At 41.0% G+C, this 17,719-nt stretch overlaps 1 protein-coding gene across 1 annotated transcript; it reads left to right on the top strand.

The window, feature by feature from the left end:
• Window positions 1-12,742: 12,742 nt before the first annotated feature.
• LOC110015528 (uncharacterized) lies at window positions 12,743-15,000 on the top strand. The gene is made up of 5 exons (XM_020705530.3): window positions 12,743-12,982; window positions 14,131-14,227; window positions 14,361-14,393; window positions 14,479-14,547; window positions 14,623-15,000. The coding sequence occupies exons 1-5, from the start codon at window positions 12,860-12,862 to the stop codon at window positions 14,655-14,657; spliced, it is 357 nt and encodes a 118-aa protein (XP_020561189.1). The 5' UTR covers window positions 12,743-12,859; the 3' UTR covers window positions 14,658-15,000.
• Window positions 15,001-17,719: the final 2,719 nt, after the last annotated feature.

Below are 17,719 nucleotides of genomic sequence, written 5' to 3'. Positions count from 1 at the left end.
GCCAAAACCAAATGTCAACATTCTGTGGGTCTAAAAAGCTGATTTTAACCGTCAGTCATTCCAAGTTCCTCATTCTAACAGCCATGAACACAAGACGTCACGGAACGGACGAGCGGCACCACACGACCACAGCGTCATCAGGTTAGTAGCAGACAGTCAGGTGTTGCAGGTGAACTTCTCTCCAAGTGTCATCAGCAGACTTGCATCAAGACTCTGAACTACCAACAGAGTTTGTGAACGACCCAGGAGTGGAGCCCCACCAGTGACAGACCACAACCATGACCAGAACCTCTGACCTCTGACCTCAGACATGGTTTAGCAAAACGCCACACAGCTGCAGGCCTGTTTACCAGATGTGAGGGGTAGTCGGGTCTCCAGACGAACCATTCGACTGCACCACTTTGACTGGGATGACAGACGACCGCTGCAGGTGACTCCGCCCACATCAAGACACTGCTGTGAACGTTTGCAGTGAAGACCATGGGACCTGGACGATGCAGCAACGGTCTACCGTCCTGTTCTCTGATGAGTGTCAGGTCACCGTGCAGAAACGATGGTCGTCAGCGTTGGTGAAGAAGGCGGGAATCAAGATGGTCCCCAGGAGTCTCTTTGGTGGAGGAGGTACAACCGATTTGGTTATTGTAGATGGTCCAGTCACTGCAGATTCTAACCTCTGAGGCATCATAGAACCATCATCATCCCCCAATTCCACCACCACACCCCCAACTTTCTGTTCATGGATGATAATGTCACCACACGCCCCTTACTCCGGCAGTAGGCAGCCTTTCCAGGTAACTGAACTGAATCATCTCACTTGTGTTGCAGTCCATTTAGCTGTTGCTGCTCAGTGCCTCTACAGCCAGAGTGGGAATCCCTGTTCTTGCCTGCCCAGACCTTGCTGCATTTGCTGTCTCTGTTGCCCCTCTGGTGAGACAGCGTTTCAGTGGACGTGGATCCCAAGACCTTCATATTCTTTTTTTTTTCTGTTTCTGAAGCTGAACTAATATTTTTCTTGGATTCCCCAGCTGTGTGTGTCTCCCTCTCACCTCCTCTGAGTGTTTTCAGGTGCGTTCATGTGAGTGAGTGACACTGACACTGATCCTCCATCTCTGTAAGGATATAATGGTTTGGTTTCCTTTGTCAGTCACTCCACTTTCAGGTTCAGGATCCCCAGCTGTTTTCAGTTCAGTTAATTACCCTCAGCCTATTTAAGTGTCTTGGTTTCTGTTCATCCTTGTCAGGTCATCTGCTCTGTTTTGTCACTGGTTTGTTTCTCCCCATAGTTTTGTCATGTTTCAGTTTGTTAAATGTTTTATTTCCTGTCACCAGGCTTGGTCTCCTGCATTTTGGGTCCTCCACCACCAGTTCCTGACAATCTCCTGGAATTAAACCTGTTCTCCATTTTCAGATCTTGACACTGCCTGGTGGAACAAAGAGTTATCACCCCAGACTCTCAAGGAACTTTTTGTCTTTTTAAATAAATACTGTTGTGTTGCCAGTTCTGAGCAGTGTACATCTCTGGGATCCAGTAATTCACAGACTGGGATGATCCAGCACATGGAGCTGGAATTGTCACAGCTGGACTTCAGGAAGTGGGAGTGGCTCATATGGTTTGGCCAGCATTGACCCCTGACCTGAGCCACATAGAGCACGTCTGAGACTGTGTGATCAGACCTCCAAGTGACCTGGCAGAACTGCATGTGGAAGAGTGGACTTCCTCAGAACATCATGAGGCCAGTGAAGAGCAGGAGACGGCGCTGTCATTGCAGCAAATGGAGGACAATTCTGCTATTGAAGTGGTCAATTTGTATTTTTTTGGGTCTATTTTTATAGTCTTAACTTTTAGGGTAATGTCAAAGTAATGAAAATTGTGTTTCATTAGAAATCAGACCAAATAGGAAAAGTGCTCATATCAATAACATCCATAACTTATTGTGAATAATGTATATGACACCGCTTCTCCTTTAGGGTCCCACTAGGCTTTGTTCTTGGCCATCTTCTCTTCTCAGCTTGTTACCATATCTCTGAGCTTCACTTTCCTTCTTTTTTCTTTTAAAACTTTTTTTTTCTTTGCCAAAGGCGCACAGTTCTTTCTGCCTTTTTCCCCAGAAGACACGACTGTGTCATCACACATCCCTGCTCAGATGAGAGAAAACGTCTTCACTCTCAGAGGCTGGAGTCTTGATCTTTCCTGCCAGCCCTTCCACACAGCAGAACTTCACCATCAACAGGCAGAATCCTGTAATGAACCAAAAAGCTGCTGCATGTCTCAGTTTTAATCAGCAAAAAATACAATTTTCCCCCAACTGTACTTCCCCTTGATGTCCTTCTCCAGGTCTGCAGAACCGCAAAAGATCAACTCCTCAGCTTTGCACAGCGGCTTGGCTGTGAGGATTGTGTAGTCCTTGTACTATCTTATGGGGTCCAGATGACCCCACCTTTTCATCGACGTGTTCTCCCTACCATAATAAAGGTGGAAAGATTTCATGTAATCCATGGACACCAGTGAAGATCACAAATCATTGAAGAAAAAAGGTTCAGTGCACTGTCTAGTGGGGTCCAGATGACCCCACATCCAACGTTAACGTGCCTTAAGGCTGTCTTTTTCCCCACAAGACAAGGTTAATAAGACAGGTTAAGACAAGTGTTAATTTGTGTTTTTGAGGTATGTTTTTTTTTTTTGGTTGTGTTTTGCTTTGTACTGAGCCCGTGTCCTGACATTAAGTCATAAAAATATATCTTGTTTCCACAGATTAATATCTTGTTCCCACAGGTTATTATGTCGTTCGCACGAAATACTATTCCGTTCCCACAAGATACTATTGCGTTCCCTCAAAATACTATTCCGTTCCCTCGAAATGATTAACTCGTGCGAACGCAATAATTATGTCGTTCGAACGCAATAATTAATCCGTTCGAACGCAGTAATTATTCACGTCATAAGTCATACACGCGGATATGCTCTCTGTACGCCGGCAAAATCCGCTTTCAGCGGTAACTTCCGTGTCTCTGTGACCCATATTCGTTCAAAAAAGGAACATGAAAAACAAAAATGATCACTTTATTACCGTCTCAATGAATATAAGAAAAATATCAATAGATTTATGATAACTAGGCTGCTTTGTCATACGATAGCTCCTGCTAGGCTCCTACTAGCGCCGCCGCAGAGCTCTTTGATGTATGCCGGCATTGTGGCAACTGGCTGGTCGGTTGACAGACAGCTGATATTGTAGTTTGGGGTCGAATAGGAATAATAATATTCAGGACTTGTCTTTTATTAACTTTAGCTGTCAGTCGCTTTACATTCGAAGGCTATTCAGGAATCAGGAATCAGGAATCAGGAAACTTTATTGTCATTTTATCATGATAAAACGAAATTAGGCTCTCTGGTCCCGGGCCAGCCGTTTACATTCAGACATAAATAATATATATCAATAATAATGTCAGTAAAATATCAGTCTGTTATGGTGTGGTTCCTGATGAGTATTGCACAGAAGTATTTTTCAAATTGCACAGTATTTTATGTTAAGTATTGCACAGCCCTGTGATATTGCACTTGGGAATTAGCTTCTTGTCCATAGAGGGGGGGGGGGGGGGGGTGCAGTGATCAACCGGAGTTAAGCAGTCTGACTGCTTCAGGAAAGAAACTGTTCCTCAGTCTGGTGGTCCTGCTCTTTATGCTCCTCAGTCTCCTGCCTGAGGGGAGCAGGGAGAACAGAGGGTGTGAGGGGTGGGTGGGGTCTTTCAGGATGCGAGAGGCCCGTTTCCTGCATCTGGTCGTATAGATGTCAGTGGTGGACGGCAGGCTGCAGCCCACAGTCCTCTGTGCAGCTTTGGTCACTCGTTGCAGAGCTTTCCTCTCTGCCGCAGAGCAGCTGCCGTGCCACACCGTGATGCAGGAGGTCATGACGCTCTCCACCACACACCTGTAGAAGGAGGTCAGGACTGGGATCCCCATCCCAGCTCGCTTGAGCCTCCTCAGGAAATAAAGGCGCTGGTGTGCCTTCTTGACCAGGCAGGAGGTGTTGGTGCTCCAGGTGAGGTCGCTGGAGATGTGCACGCCCAGATACCTGAAGCTGGAAACCACTTCCACCGCGTCCCCTCCGATGTGAATGGGGGGAGGGGGGCATCTGTCCTTCCTAAAATCCACGATCATCTCCTTGGTCTTCTTCCCATTGATGCAGAGGTTGTTGTCTCTGCACCAGCTCTCCAGATGTTCCACCTCCTGCCTGTAGTCAGACTCATCGTTGTTGGAGATGCGTCCAACCACAGCTGTGTCATCCGCAAACTTCACGATCAGACAGCTGGGGTGACTCGCTGTGCAGTCGTGCGTCAGCAGGGTGAACAGGAGGGGGCTCAGCACACAGCCCTGGGGGGAGCCCGTGCTGAGGGTGATCGGGGAGGAGGAGACGTTGCGGATTTTTACAGACTGTGGTCTGTCTGTCAGGAAGTCCAAGACCCAGTTGCACAGAGTGGGGCTCAGTCCAAGTGTGTGTAGTTTCTGGGTGAGGGTCTGCGGGATGATGGTGTTAAAAGCTGATGTGAAGTCCACGAAGAGCAGTCGAACGTACGCCTATTACGCCTATTAGGCTACATGCTAACTGACTAGCCGATCGATCATTTCCTGTTATTAATTTACGTCATAGATTTACAGCAGATACCTTCACATTTCTGTCTGTGTGTGTCTCATTACATTGCATTGAAGACACGGAGGATGTTTAGAGAACAGATTTATTTATTTCAAAAAGCACAAAAGCATCCATCGTATTGATTCACGTTCATTCACATGATCATCTGTACGCCCTCAGTCATCTTGCTGCAAAAGCCGCTTCCTGGGGGGGGAGGAGGCAAGATGGCGGAATGAACGAACGTACTTTGCGGGCTCCGGTGTAAGATTTTTTTTTCTGTCCTTGTTTGTGAGTTTTTTTGCATTCTATAACCAAGAACACTGCAAGTTTTTTCTTTTTTTCTATTCAAAGTTTGTGAGAGGAATCGCGGACTACCGTAAACTTAATTTTTTCTTCCTTTTGAAAATCGAAAGTAAGCTAACCAAAATGCAAATGGACGAGCACGACTATTATTCCCAGTCCGATATTCACGAGATGACAGAGGAAGCTATTGAAGTCACTTCAGGGGATGGAGAAAGGTCCAAAGAAAAGTTAGTGAACCTTGCACACACTCCAGTCAAAGCTCCTCATCCTAAAAAGCAAAAGAAAGGGAGCGGGCAGAACGTGCAGGATGAAAGTATGTTTGAAAGAATTATGGAAGCCGTGGCCGCCCTGACGGAGAAGGTCGACATGCAAACGACCAAAATGGATGAGCAGACAGCCCTACTGAAAAAGTTTGACGAAAGAATTGATGCCAACTCAGAAGCTATAAAAAAGAATAAGGGAGTTCTAGAACACCTGGAGAAAAGAGTGGCTGAACTTCAAGGAGACAACAAGCGGCTAAAGGAAGCGGTGGCTGAGCATGCCCGCTACAAACGGAGGTGGAATCTGCGGCTGAATGGTTTGGCTGAGAAGGATGGAGAAGACATCAGAGAAACCGTCATCGGCATCTTGACCAGGGTGGTTCCCATCGGCGCGGACCGCCTGCGAGAGGCGGTTGACACGGTCCATCGGTTGGGAAGAAAGGGGAGCGCGGCGACTTCCAACAATACGCCGCGGTCGATAATCCTGCAGTTTGTGTCCAGAGTGGTCCGGGATGACGTGTGGAAACGGTCAAGAGAGGCGAGAGTCTGCAAGGAAAAGCACATCCACTTCAAAGAAGATTTCTCCAAGGAGGACAGGGAGGCGAGAGCCAAGCTGTGGCCGCTGGTCCAAGAGGCGAGGAAGAGGGGTCAGAGAGCGTTCCTGAAGGAGGGGTACGCACTGATCGACAGTCGAAGAGTGGACCCTCAATAGGTTCCAGTCAGTGAGAGTTAGTGTTCTGTTAGTTCATGTTCTTGGTGAAGAATGCTCATTGAATTGTCTGGTAAGGACAATATTGTTCATTCCTGCACATCTTCTGCGGTTGCTGTGCTATTGGTAATCCCTAAATGTTTTCTTTCCTTTCTTTAAACACTAGGGGGCTTAAAAACAATGTTAAGCGAAAAGCTATTTTTTTATTTTGCAAGGAGCAAAAAGCAAAATGTGTTTTTTTGCAGGAAACCCATTCAGTTGAAGAAGATGTAAACTTCTGGAAATTACAGTGGGGTGATTCTATTTATGTCAGTCATGGGACCTCTCATTCAGCTGGTGTTATGATACTTTTAAACAAATTCCCGGGAAAAGTTATAAACCATTTTGGGGATACTTATGGCCATTGGTTGATATTAATATTTGAGTTTAATGGTGAAATGTTTATTTTGGTTTGTGTATATGGTTATAATGAAAGAGCTAAAAACAAAATACTCCTCTCAGACTTATGTAAACAAATTCTAGACCTTAAACGCGCTCATTTAACTGATAATGTCATAGTTGGAGGTGACTTTAACCTGGTGCCAGACCTTTGGTTAGACAGACATCCACCTAGAGCACAATGTCACAAGTTTGATGATCTGGTTGTTGAATTTATGAATGTTGTCAATTTGGTTGATTATTGGAGAATTCAGAACCCAGTGACCAGGCAATATACATGGTTTAATGCTGCAGGAAATGGACAATCTTCAAGGTTAGATTATTGGTTAATATCTTCATCATTAGTAAAATATATTGATAAATGTTCCATTTCTGCTTCGCCCTTAACAGACCACTGTGCTGTTTCCTTATCCCTTCAATGTAATAGGTCAGTAACTGATTTAATTCAAATTTGGAAATTTAACAATATGCTTTTGGAACAAGGTTAGAGAATTAATAACAGAAGTTGAGGCTTTGGACATGTCACCTGTGAGTAAATGGGAATGGTTTAAGTTTAAAATTAGAAGTCTTGCAATTGATTTTAGTAAAAGTGCCTTTAGATTGAAACGTCTAAAACAACAAAATATTTTAAGAAATATTAATGACCTATGTAAAAAGATGGATTTGTCGACTGAGGAATTATTAGAATTAAGTAAAGTACAAAGCGAGTTAGACATTTTGTATATTGAAAAAGCTAAAGGTGCATTTGTAAGATCCCGAGCTCGCTGGATTGAAGAGGGTGAAAAAAATACCACATATTTTTTTAATCTTGAAAAGCAAAGGCAATTAAGAAAGCAAATTAACAAATTATCAGTAAATAATTTTGTTTATGAAGACCAAGGGGAGATTAACAAAGAAATACACACATTTTACTCCAATTTATATAAGTCCTATCATTCCGAAGCTGACTGTGAAATTTTATTCGAAAGCATTGAAGGATTGAACCAAAACATTGATTTAGAATTTAAGCTTTTTATGGAAAACGATTTAGACATTGAGGAAATGGATGCTGCTGTACTAAAGATGTCCTCTGGGAAATCTCCTGGCTTGGATGGTTTAACAGCAGAATTTTATAAATTCTTTTGGTCAGATATAAGACGTTTGTTGCATGAAGCTTTTCTGGAATGTATCTCAGCAGGTAGCCTTTCTAACACAATGAGACAGGGGTTAATCACTTTAATCCCCAAACCTAACAAAAACACTTTATATTTGGATAATTGGAGACCAATTACTTTGTTATGCAATGACTATAAAATATTAGCTCATGTTTTTGCAGAGCGTCTAAACAGAGGACTGAAGGATTTAGTGGATGAGTGTCAGTCAGCATTTATTAAAGGAAGAAATATTCATAATCACATCAGGTTGGTGGTAGATTTGTTGGATTATTGTGACTTTGTTGACCCCGATAGTTTGATATTATTTCTAGATTTTTATAAAGCATTTGACACATTGGAGCATTCCTTTTTAATTAAAGCCCTGAAATTTTTAGGATTTGGTGATAAATTTTGTAATATTATTAAAATGTTTTATAATGATATTTATAGTTCAGTTTCCTTAAATCCAGGAATTACTCCCCGATTTGTAATTAAAAGGGGTATCCGACAAGGTTGCCCCATCTCACCCAAACTGTTTATATTAGCTACTCAGTTATTAACCATTCTCATAAAACACAGTCATGATATTCAAGGTATTTCTATTTTTGATAAGCAATACAAAATTAGTCAGTTTGCAGACGATACTGCTTTACTTCTAAAAAACGTTGCAGAGGTTGTTAAAGCTCTAAGTAGGATTCAGTTATTTTCCAAAGCATCAGGATTGAAGTTAAATATTTCCAAATGTGAAATTCTCCCCATTCACTCATGTCAGCACCAAACTATTGAAGCCATTAGGGTTGTTCATGAAGTGAAATATCTGGGTGTGTTATTGTCTAAAAACACAATAAGGAGGGAAGAAGTCAACATTACAAACCGATTGTTTGACATAAAGAAAAGTTTGAGTCGTTGGTTGACAAGAGATTTAACTATCTTTGGGAGAAATCTGTTAACCAAAGCAGAAGGCGTCTCTAAGATTATTTATCCCTGCTATTCCTTATACATATCCCCTCCAAACATCAAGAAAGTTAACTCTATTATTTTTCAATTCATATGGACAAACAAAACACATTATATCAAACGTTCCCAACTGGTCAAAAGTTATGATAATGGTGGCATCAGTGCTCTAGATTTTGAAGCTATGGTCGGTACTTTCAGAATTAATTTTTTAAAAGCTCTTCTGCTTGATAGTAACTCCATGTGGTTTCATATTCCAAGATCCATCTTTAAACATTTAGGAGGCATAGACTTCCTTTTGAAATGTGATTTTGAAGTAAATAAGATTCCATTCATTTTGTCCAACTTCCATAAACAGGTTCTTCAGTTTTGGAAAGTGATATTTAATCACAATTTTACCCCCCATGGATCAACATTATGGAATAACAGAACAGTATTAGTTGGTAGGAAATTTATATTCAAACAGGATTGGTTTGACAGGAACATTCTTTTTGTTACAGATTTAACTGACAGTGACGGTAATTTATTGACTTTTTCTTCGTTTATAGATAAATACCATCTCACCTGCAGCCTTAAAGAATTTAAAAAAGTATGTCGAGCTATTCCTGCTGCTTTGATTCATTTAATAAAGAACACTGTTTTTACTCCTCTTAGAACAATTATCTCATTACCAAAATTACAGATAAATGGATGTAATTTCTTAGATTTTAAACTAAATAACAATCTGTTGAACAACTGTTTAAAAGAAAGAATTTATCATGTCCATAATCGAGCCTCTTTTAGATCATTCTCTTATTCCAACAGCCAATCTCTGTCAGTTAAAGCACACTCAAAGTACATTAAATGGCCTGTTCTGCCCAAAATAAAAGAAACTCATTTCAAAATAATAAATAAATATTATCCTGTCTCCGATTTTCTTCAAAGCAGATTTAAATTTGATGTGGAATCTTGCATTTTTTGTAACTCCAATGTGGAAACGCTGGAACATTTGTTTTTTTCATGCGATTACTCCAAGGAATTCTGGACTCAAATAAGGAATTGGATTAATTTAAAACTGAACATTCCCCCTTTTGGTATTTCTGATGTCCTGCTGTTTATGGAAAATATTGAAGATTCTTTCTCAAATATCATTAATATCATCTTACTTTTAGGAAAATACCACATCCACTGTTGCAAGTGGAGAGGTTCCAAGCCCTCCTTCCCAGGTTTTATTAACGATTTTAAATTATATTATTCCTCAGTGAAAAGATTACAATCCTCAGTAGGTGTTAAAAAAATAGCGAAACAAATTTCCTTGTGGCTTTTATTCTAGTTTCCGTCCTGTGTTATCATTTGGCTCCTGTTATTTATTATTTTATTTTTTGCAAGTGTTTTTAACACTATATGTTAATGACTGAGAATATTTTCTACCCCCTTAGTGTTTTTGTATTTTGTGGTGTGTTCATCCTCTGCGAGAGTTTGTATTTTTGTCTTTGAAAAGTTCAATAAAAAAAAAAAAAACAAAAAAAAAAGATGACTGAGGGCGTACAGATGATCATGTGAATGAACGTGAATCAATACGATGGATGCTTTTGTGCTTTTTGAAATAAATAAATCTGTTCTCTAAACATCTTCCGTGTCTTCAATGCAATGTAATGAGACACACACAGACAGAAATGTGAAGGTATCTGCTGTAAATCTATGACGTAAATTAATAACAGGAAATGATCGATCGGCTAGTCAGTTAGCATGTAGCCTAATAGCCTTCGAATGTAAAGCGACTGACAGCTAAAGTTAATAAAAGACAAGTCCTGAATATTATTATTCCTATTCGACCCCAAACTACAATATCAGCTGTCTGTCAACCGACCAGCCAGTTGCCACAATGCCGGCATACATCAAAGAGCTCTGCGGCGGAGCTAGTAGTAGCCTAGCAGGAGCTATCGTATGACAAAGCAGCCTAGTTATCATAAATCTATTGATATTTTTCTTATATTCATTGAGCCGGTAATAAAGTGATCATTTTTGTTTTTCATGTTCCTTTTTTGAATATGGGTCACAGAGACACGGAAGTTACCGCTGAAAGCGGATTTTGCCTGCGTACAGAGAGCATATCCGCGTGTATGACTTATGACGTGAATAATTACTGCGTTCGAACGGATTAATTATTGCGTTCGAACGACATAATTATTGCGTTCGCACGAGTTAATCATTTCGAGGGAACGGAATAGTATTTTGAGGGAACGCAATAGTATCTTGTGGGAACGGAATAGTATTTCGTGCGAACGACATAATAACCTGTGGGAACAAGATATTAATCTGTGGAAACAAGATATATTTTTATGACTTAATGTCAGGACACGGGCTCCGTAGCTTTGGGTTAGTTACCTCCAGTGTATTCAATGATTTAGTTTTCAGTTCTTCATTGTCAGGTCACCGTTTTTGTTTCATGCTTAAGTTTATTTATTATTTTTGGGTCTGCATTTTGGGTCTTGATCCGCCAGTTCTTGACATTGACTCAACATTCCAACAGGATAAACTGACCGTTCATGTGGTTCCTTTTCACTCCAAGTTAATCTTTTCCCTTTATGGACCTCATTCCTAAATCTCTGCAAATGGAAACGATTCCTGAAGAGATGAATATGAACATCCATCCATCCATCCATCCATCCATCCATTTTCTAAACCCACTTTAGGCCTTTCGGGGTCACGGGAGCCAAACCTGGCTACTTTTGGGGGAAGACATCATTTCGAAAAAAAACTCCCACGTCTGACATCACCAGCCAACTAAACGCATCAATTTCTCTGCACTATACAGCGGACCCGTTTACAATGCACATCGTCAATGAATGGTCTATTACTGAACTTGTGTCATCTATAAGACACACCGAACCATGAGGATTAAGGAAGACAAAAGAGTCTGACACAAGTCTGTCCGTCAAGCTTTATTAACTGTGTTCACAGTAACTCTGGGACAGGGCTGCTCATTCCTGGTCCTGGAGTTCTACCACCCTGCCTGTTTTCCAGCTCTCCCTGCACTGCTTGCTGCTGATTACCTGGACCAGGTGTGTTCATTCAATAAGAATGTGGAGACATCTGATTGGACTAATCAGCAGCTAGCAGGACTTGGAGACCTGGACAACAGTCAGGTTGATCTCAAGGACCAGGAATGAGCAGCCCTGCTCTAGAACTTGTTTAAAACATGCTATATATGTTAGCCACATTAGGAGTGTTAGCCATTTTAGCGTATTCACAATTCCTGTAAACCCCCAACCTTGTTTGCAACTCATTAAAAAAGAAAAACAGACTGACATTTTCATAGAGTGCCTCTCAAAATCGCTTCAACATCAGAATTAATCTACGTACTGCTGATTATAAGATGCATCGTTGTTATTTCTTGAGAAAGCGTAAGACTTTTAGGTGGAAAATTTATTTTTTTCTAAAACTAGTTCAAGGCAAAGTACAAAACGCTCCCAGATTCATTCATTTAAAAAGCAAAAAGTTAATATACTTATTTACTGCAGATCTTGACACAAAAAGAACCACATGCAGATGTAAGGACACGCAACTGAGGATCACACAAGTCGGCTTTTCTTCTAAAACATCTCAGAAAAGTGTGAGAAGTGCACTAAACTGCAGGAATCGTGTCCTGAAAGCAGCTCGTTGGCTCTAGAAACAAACATTTTCATTATGAAAGTTCTGTAAATGAAGCTGAAGGCAGCAAAGCCAAATGTTTCAAACATGAATCGGTTTCAGGACGCTGGAGATTTTCCTGTGGAGGACATCAGGTGTCCAGGATGCGTCTTTAAATCAGGGACTCCTAAATAGAGCCTGATGGATTTGCCCTGTCATCAAACACACCAGGCAGATCCAACCAGATCAGGACGCTCCGGACCCAACCTCCAACATGCTTAATGTAATGTGTGAAGCAGACTGATGGAAAGACCGTGTCATCTCGGGATTATTAAGGGTGTAAATGATTCAGGTTGCCGTGGCACCACCTGCAGGCTCACAAACACATCGGGGCCGGTTAAATCACAGCCGGGTAATGAGATTGGAGCAGAAGCAGGAGGTGACATGACCACAGCATCTTCTGCTGCAAAGTTTGGAGGCAAAACTTGAAAGTCAAACAGCACCAGTGCAGAGACAGTGAAGTGGAGTCGCCTCCATCATGTCAGCAAACGCACCTCTCCTTCACAGTTTGACAGATTTACTTTCTGTCATGAGTCAGAGAGAGAAAGAGAGAGAGAGAATGAAAAAACCTGGTCTCATCAGGAGATTCATGGAGGGCTGAAGGGAGAAGAGGAGGAGCTGCAGGAGGAGTTTATAAGCGCCAGGAGGGAGCCTCACTGCAGGAGCAAAGTCAATAAAAGTCACAAGTTTCGTCTTTTCCTTTTCTTTTGAGCTGCCCCTGCATGCACCCACACCTCGGAGGCTTTCACTGCTGATCTGATCATGGAGCCCGTCAAGTTTGCGCTGCTGCTGCTGCTGGTTGCGTTTGCGCACATCGTCTGCGCGCTCGGCTCTCCGTTTTCCAGCGAGGACGACGGGGACCTGTGGACGGAGCCCACCTGGCAGGTAAACAGGACTTTAGATGAAACATGCAACAGGAAAAGAAAATGATCTGTTTTCTCTTCTTTTATCATCTGGAGCTGCTTTTGTCAGTGCAGACAGAAAGAACAAAGTAAAAAAATTCTGACCAAACTGCAGAATGAATCAGATTTCGGTTTCTCCGAACAGGTGAGGGAGTTTGCGAGCGACGCAGAGCTGAGTCCAGAAATCTTTTTTTTTTCATCAGAAGAACAAAACAAAATTGTCGTTTTTCGAGAAACGAAATCAGACAAAAAAACAGAAACATGAGGAGAAAAAGGTATTAATCCGCGCAAACTAATAATTTTTTTAATTGATTTTGTCAAAAAAATATTTCCCCCGTTTTTTTTATAAACTCTTTTCCTATATTGTAGCGCAAACCTTTTACTTTGAAAGGTCCGCCAGTCCAGTTAATTTTTGCCATAAATTCCGAAAGGTCATAAAGTCCGTTTGTAACGTTGATTTTGTGTTTGTTTATGCATAAATGATCTATTGAAACTCTTTAAGTGATAGTGTGCTGCATCGTGTGCAGATATAAGACCCACTAAATTAAAAAAAAAGCCTTTCATCATCAAATGGCTTCATAATTAAACCCAATTCTCACCAAAGTGTGTTTTTCTGTTGGTGATGAAGACATCAGGCTTCTTCATCCTCAGCTCCTTTCTTTTCTGCTTCCTGCTCTAATAAACCTGCTTGGCACAAACAGCGCCTGTAGTGCTTCATGTTCAGAGATGAGTTTCAAGTGCAGCATCCAGATACCCCCCCCCCCCCCCTTCCTATACAGGCGCTGGGGTCTGCATAGAGGCAAATCTGCTTGATGAATTGACTTAATTAGGCAGCTGAACAGCACTGAAAACAGTCTTAAATGGAAAAAAGTAACATAAGTAGAGTTGGTTCCAGATGCCCAGAGTGGTGATGAAGGGATCCGAGTGAGGAATGATACTGAGATGGGCTGGAATCTGCTCCAGATGTTTTAATGTTTGTTTTTAAGAGCAAAGCCTTTCGGTTTCAGCACCACGGACAGCACAGCAGCAAGGAGGGATGCCTGTTTACATGTCTGCCATGTGTGTGTGTGTGTGTGTGTGTGTGTGTGTGTGTGTGTGTGTGTGTGTGTGTGTGTGTGTGTGTGTGTTTAGGGTTACCCCATAGAAAGAGGAGTGACCCTCCGGCTGGCAGATCTGATCAAGCGCTCCAAATCTCAGCAGTTCCACGGGCTGATGGGAAGAAGTTCAGGTAAATCCACCAACAAAGTGAACCTGTTCTTTATGCAGAGCTCACGGTTCTGTGTTTAAACTGTTCTTCACGGTTACAAAACAGTCAAGGAACTCGATACTCTGCAGATTTTATTCTGTTGTCTCTGCCTCAGGTGCTCGTCTGCCGGTGAGACTGGGCAGGAAAAGTGAGATATTCTTCTTGGTATTTTTTGTTATCCATACCTCCTTGTTATCTTAAAAAAAGACATTTTGTATTCTTTGCTTTATCAGGAAATAATAATAATAACAACAAAGGGGAAATGTTTGTTGGACTGATGGGCAGAAGGAGTTCAGGAGGAGGTAACACGTCATTGATATTGATAAAATTGTCAGCGCCTCCTTAAATGAATTAACGCTGTGCTTTGTCTTACTCAGGCGTGGAGGATGAGTGGAACTCTGACTCCTACTGAAGATAAACCAAACAAACGCCTCAAAAACCCTCTTCAGAGCTCCACGTCAGAAAAATCCTTCCATTTGGTCCAGCGTTGTTCATCAGGATGGAGGCCGGCAGAGATGTTTGACATGAACTGAATCACTGTAAATCCTAAGCCTCTGCATGTTGTTACTGTCATTTGCTCACATTGAAACTGTGTGTTTGCTAGAATTTTGAATTTTAGGCTCTGGGAGTTGTCATTGTAAGACACGTTGGGTTGCTTCTGGAGAATCAGCTTTTTCCGAAGCTCCAGTCTGGTCATAACACGCAGTGATGATGTGATGTTGTTCATGAATAAAATCTTCTTTTGGTCACACGTATGTGAAATGTCACACACATGAAGAGCTGTCTGTTCCTCTCTACGCTGAGAGCTAATTGGTTAAAAAACAGATAAGGTTTGATTCCCCCAAATCTACCCAAAATGCAGTTCAGTGACCCATGATGTTAAGCTTTCAAGTTCTTATTGGGAGACACTGAGTTTTTGCCACAAGAAAAGCCCGAAAACCAAATAAATCCCACCTTTTTGTTCTGTGTTAACACATTTATATATTCTTTGAAGAAACAGAAACTTTATTTTCCATTTTTGAATGTGAAATAAAAAGCTTGAATGCTTTAGTTATCGATTCAATCATTCATATGAACATGCTAACACAAATGTATTTAAGCAGGCACTAACCAAAGTAATCAAAGACTGTGAATAAAACAATAGAACCCCACAAACCTTTTAGAATTCGGCCAGAAAGTTGGCATTTTCAAAATAAGACATTCTTGAATATGGATTTCTACGACTTAAACCAGGTTTTTAAAACATATGACGATTCAAAGTACTGAAAAGACACGTGGTCCACATTAGAACCTCACAACCCTCACCCTTGTGCAGACAGGACATTTACACGTGTGCAGAAATGTTTAATACTGAACATGTGTTTGGTCAGATGCATGTCTGCATACGTATGGGAGGATTCTGATAAACCTCCAGCAACTTGTTGCCTTCTTGTTTGTGATCCTACTCCCTCCTTTGTGTTTCTTTAATCCTTCTCCAACTCTTTTACCCACTTTTTTTTTACTTTCTTAGACTATTTAAATACTTAGAAATGCACATAAAAATATAGTTAATTACACAAGGGGGTTTATATGAATAAACCCCCTTGTGTATCCAAAGAAAGACACCATTGTGACAGTAAAGTCTGTCTAACACAAAAGGCCTTTAGCTCTCATCTGTTTGCTCGGCTGTTGGAAAGGACAGAATTCTTAAAAAGTTATGGTTAATTCAATTTCTTTCGTGATTTTTTTCTGTTAATCGTATAGTAAATCTAAAAATTGAGCACTAACTTTTGGAGTCAAATGTAAATTCAAAAACTTCCACATCATCAAGTCCACATCATCCACATATGGTGTAATATGATGGATCAAACACAGTGGAGGAACTGTGATGGTGTGGGACCAATTCTGAACGAATGGAGCCATTAACTTCAGAGTGACGTCAGGCTGAAGACCTCTTCAAAAAAAGGCAGCTGAGCCCCCCCCCACAGGTTGGTCGTCCTAAGGATAAACGTCTGGTCGTCTGTAAAAACAACAAAGGAGGCGTCTTTGTGGAGAAAAGGACAAATAAGCTGAGATTGTTAAACACGGTCTGTGGCGGGAGCCCTGAGGCGTTCACAGACATCATGACCACATGGGTCAAAACATTGACATTGACATTTCCAATGTTGTGTTCATAGTTGTCAAGTCCAAGATGCTGTTTGTTTGGTTATTTTTGTTTCAGATTGGAAACTATTTAATTAAAAAAGTTAAACAGAAAAACATAAAAGTTGTGTAAAAAGATATTTTCCAGTGAGAACGTGAGTGAATCCAGGGAGAAAATACTTTTACCAAAATCTGAAAAAGTTAAATTAGAAAGAAAATTGACATAATAATGGATAAAAAGTGTTTTTGTGATTTTTTTTCCAATTGTCTTGTCAAAATCCAGGTTGATTTTTAAGGCTCAAATCAACAGCGAGTGCTTTGAAATAAAAATCAAAAAATGGCAGCAAACGTATAGAGCTGTTTACGATATTGTAAAGAAAACGATACTATAAGGCAACATTTCTCCACACACAAGTAATAAACGGATACTGAACAATTTATTCAGGTACTTTCTGCAAAGCGTGTATTAAAAATGACAGGAAGCCTGCGGGTTGGTTATTTTATGCATTTTGGCTTTTGCTATAATTAACATTTTTTATTTTATTGCAATAAAAGTCCAAACTAAATGAAAGCAATTTAACTTTTGCAAATAACTGTAAACACAACATGTCACGTAAACAAACCTCTGAAAACAGCATAGATGTTAAGACACGCATGAAAAACACACATACATAACCATGCACACACATAAAAACACAAGCAAGCAAAGCACACGCATGGAAACAGACAAAACACACATGCTAACGCAAATGTAAAGACACGCATGAACACAAACGCATACACAAACACATGAAAACATGCAAACGCAGAATCAGGCATACATGCAAGTATAGGCACGCATGCACGCACACATGTATGCGCACATGCAGGCTAAAACACAAACACTTATGCGTAACAACACAAAGACAGGCATAATGGATGCAAACAAACCTTTGACTATATATGAAAACTTTACTGAGTGAGCGTGACGTCATTAATAGAAAATGGTTCACTTCCAGCTCCAACCAAATGAAGTCAATTCAGACGCCGTTTATTCAGGATACGGACGCCGCCATATTGGAACCAGACAACGTCAATAAGCAGCGATTGGTCTGAGTCGAGGTTTCTATGCCAACTACTCTGGTCAATAGGGAGTAAGCTTGTTGGAAGGCCATACCACCTGAAAGCACGCTTAGAAGAATCTGTCAATCATTTTGAATGTTGGACGTTTGGGGGTCAGCAAGCTCCGCCTACTTTCATTGAGACATCTGATTGGCCAGTTTATAACTTCAATAATTTGCAATAAAATATATATATTAAAAAAAAAGAATGTCAAGAAGATCTTAGAAAAAGGTAACAGAGCCAGAATGGTTG

The sequence above is a fragment of the Oryzias latipes genome, chromosome 8 (assembly GCF_053564925.1).
Source record: "Oryzias latipes strain Hd-rR chromosome 8, Olatipes_Hd-rR_3.1".
Taxonomy (NCBI): domain Eukaryota; kingdom Metazoa; phylum Chordata; class Actinopteri; order Beloniformes; family Adrianichthyidae; genus Oryzias; species Oryzias latipes.
This window is presented reverse-complemented; position numbering and strand designations above follow the sequence as displayed.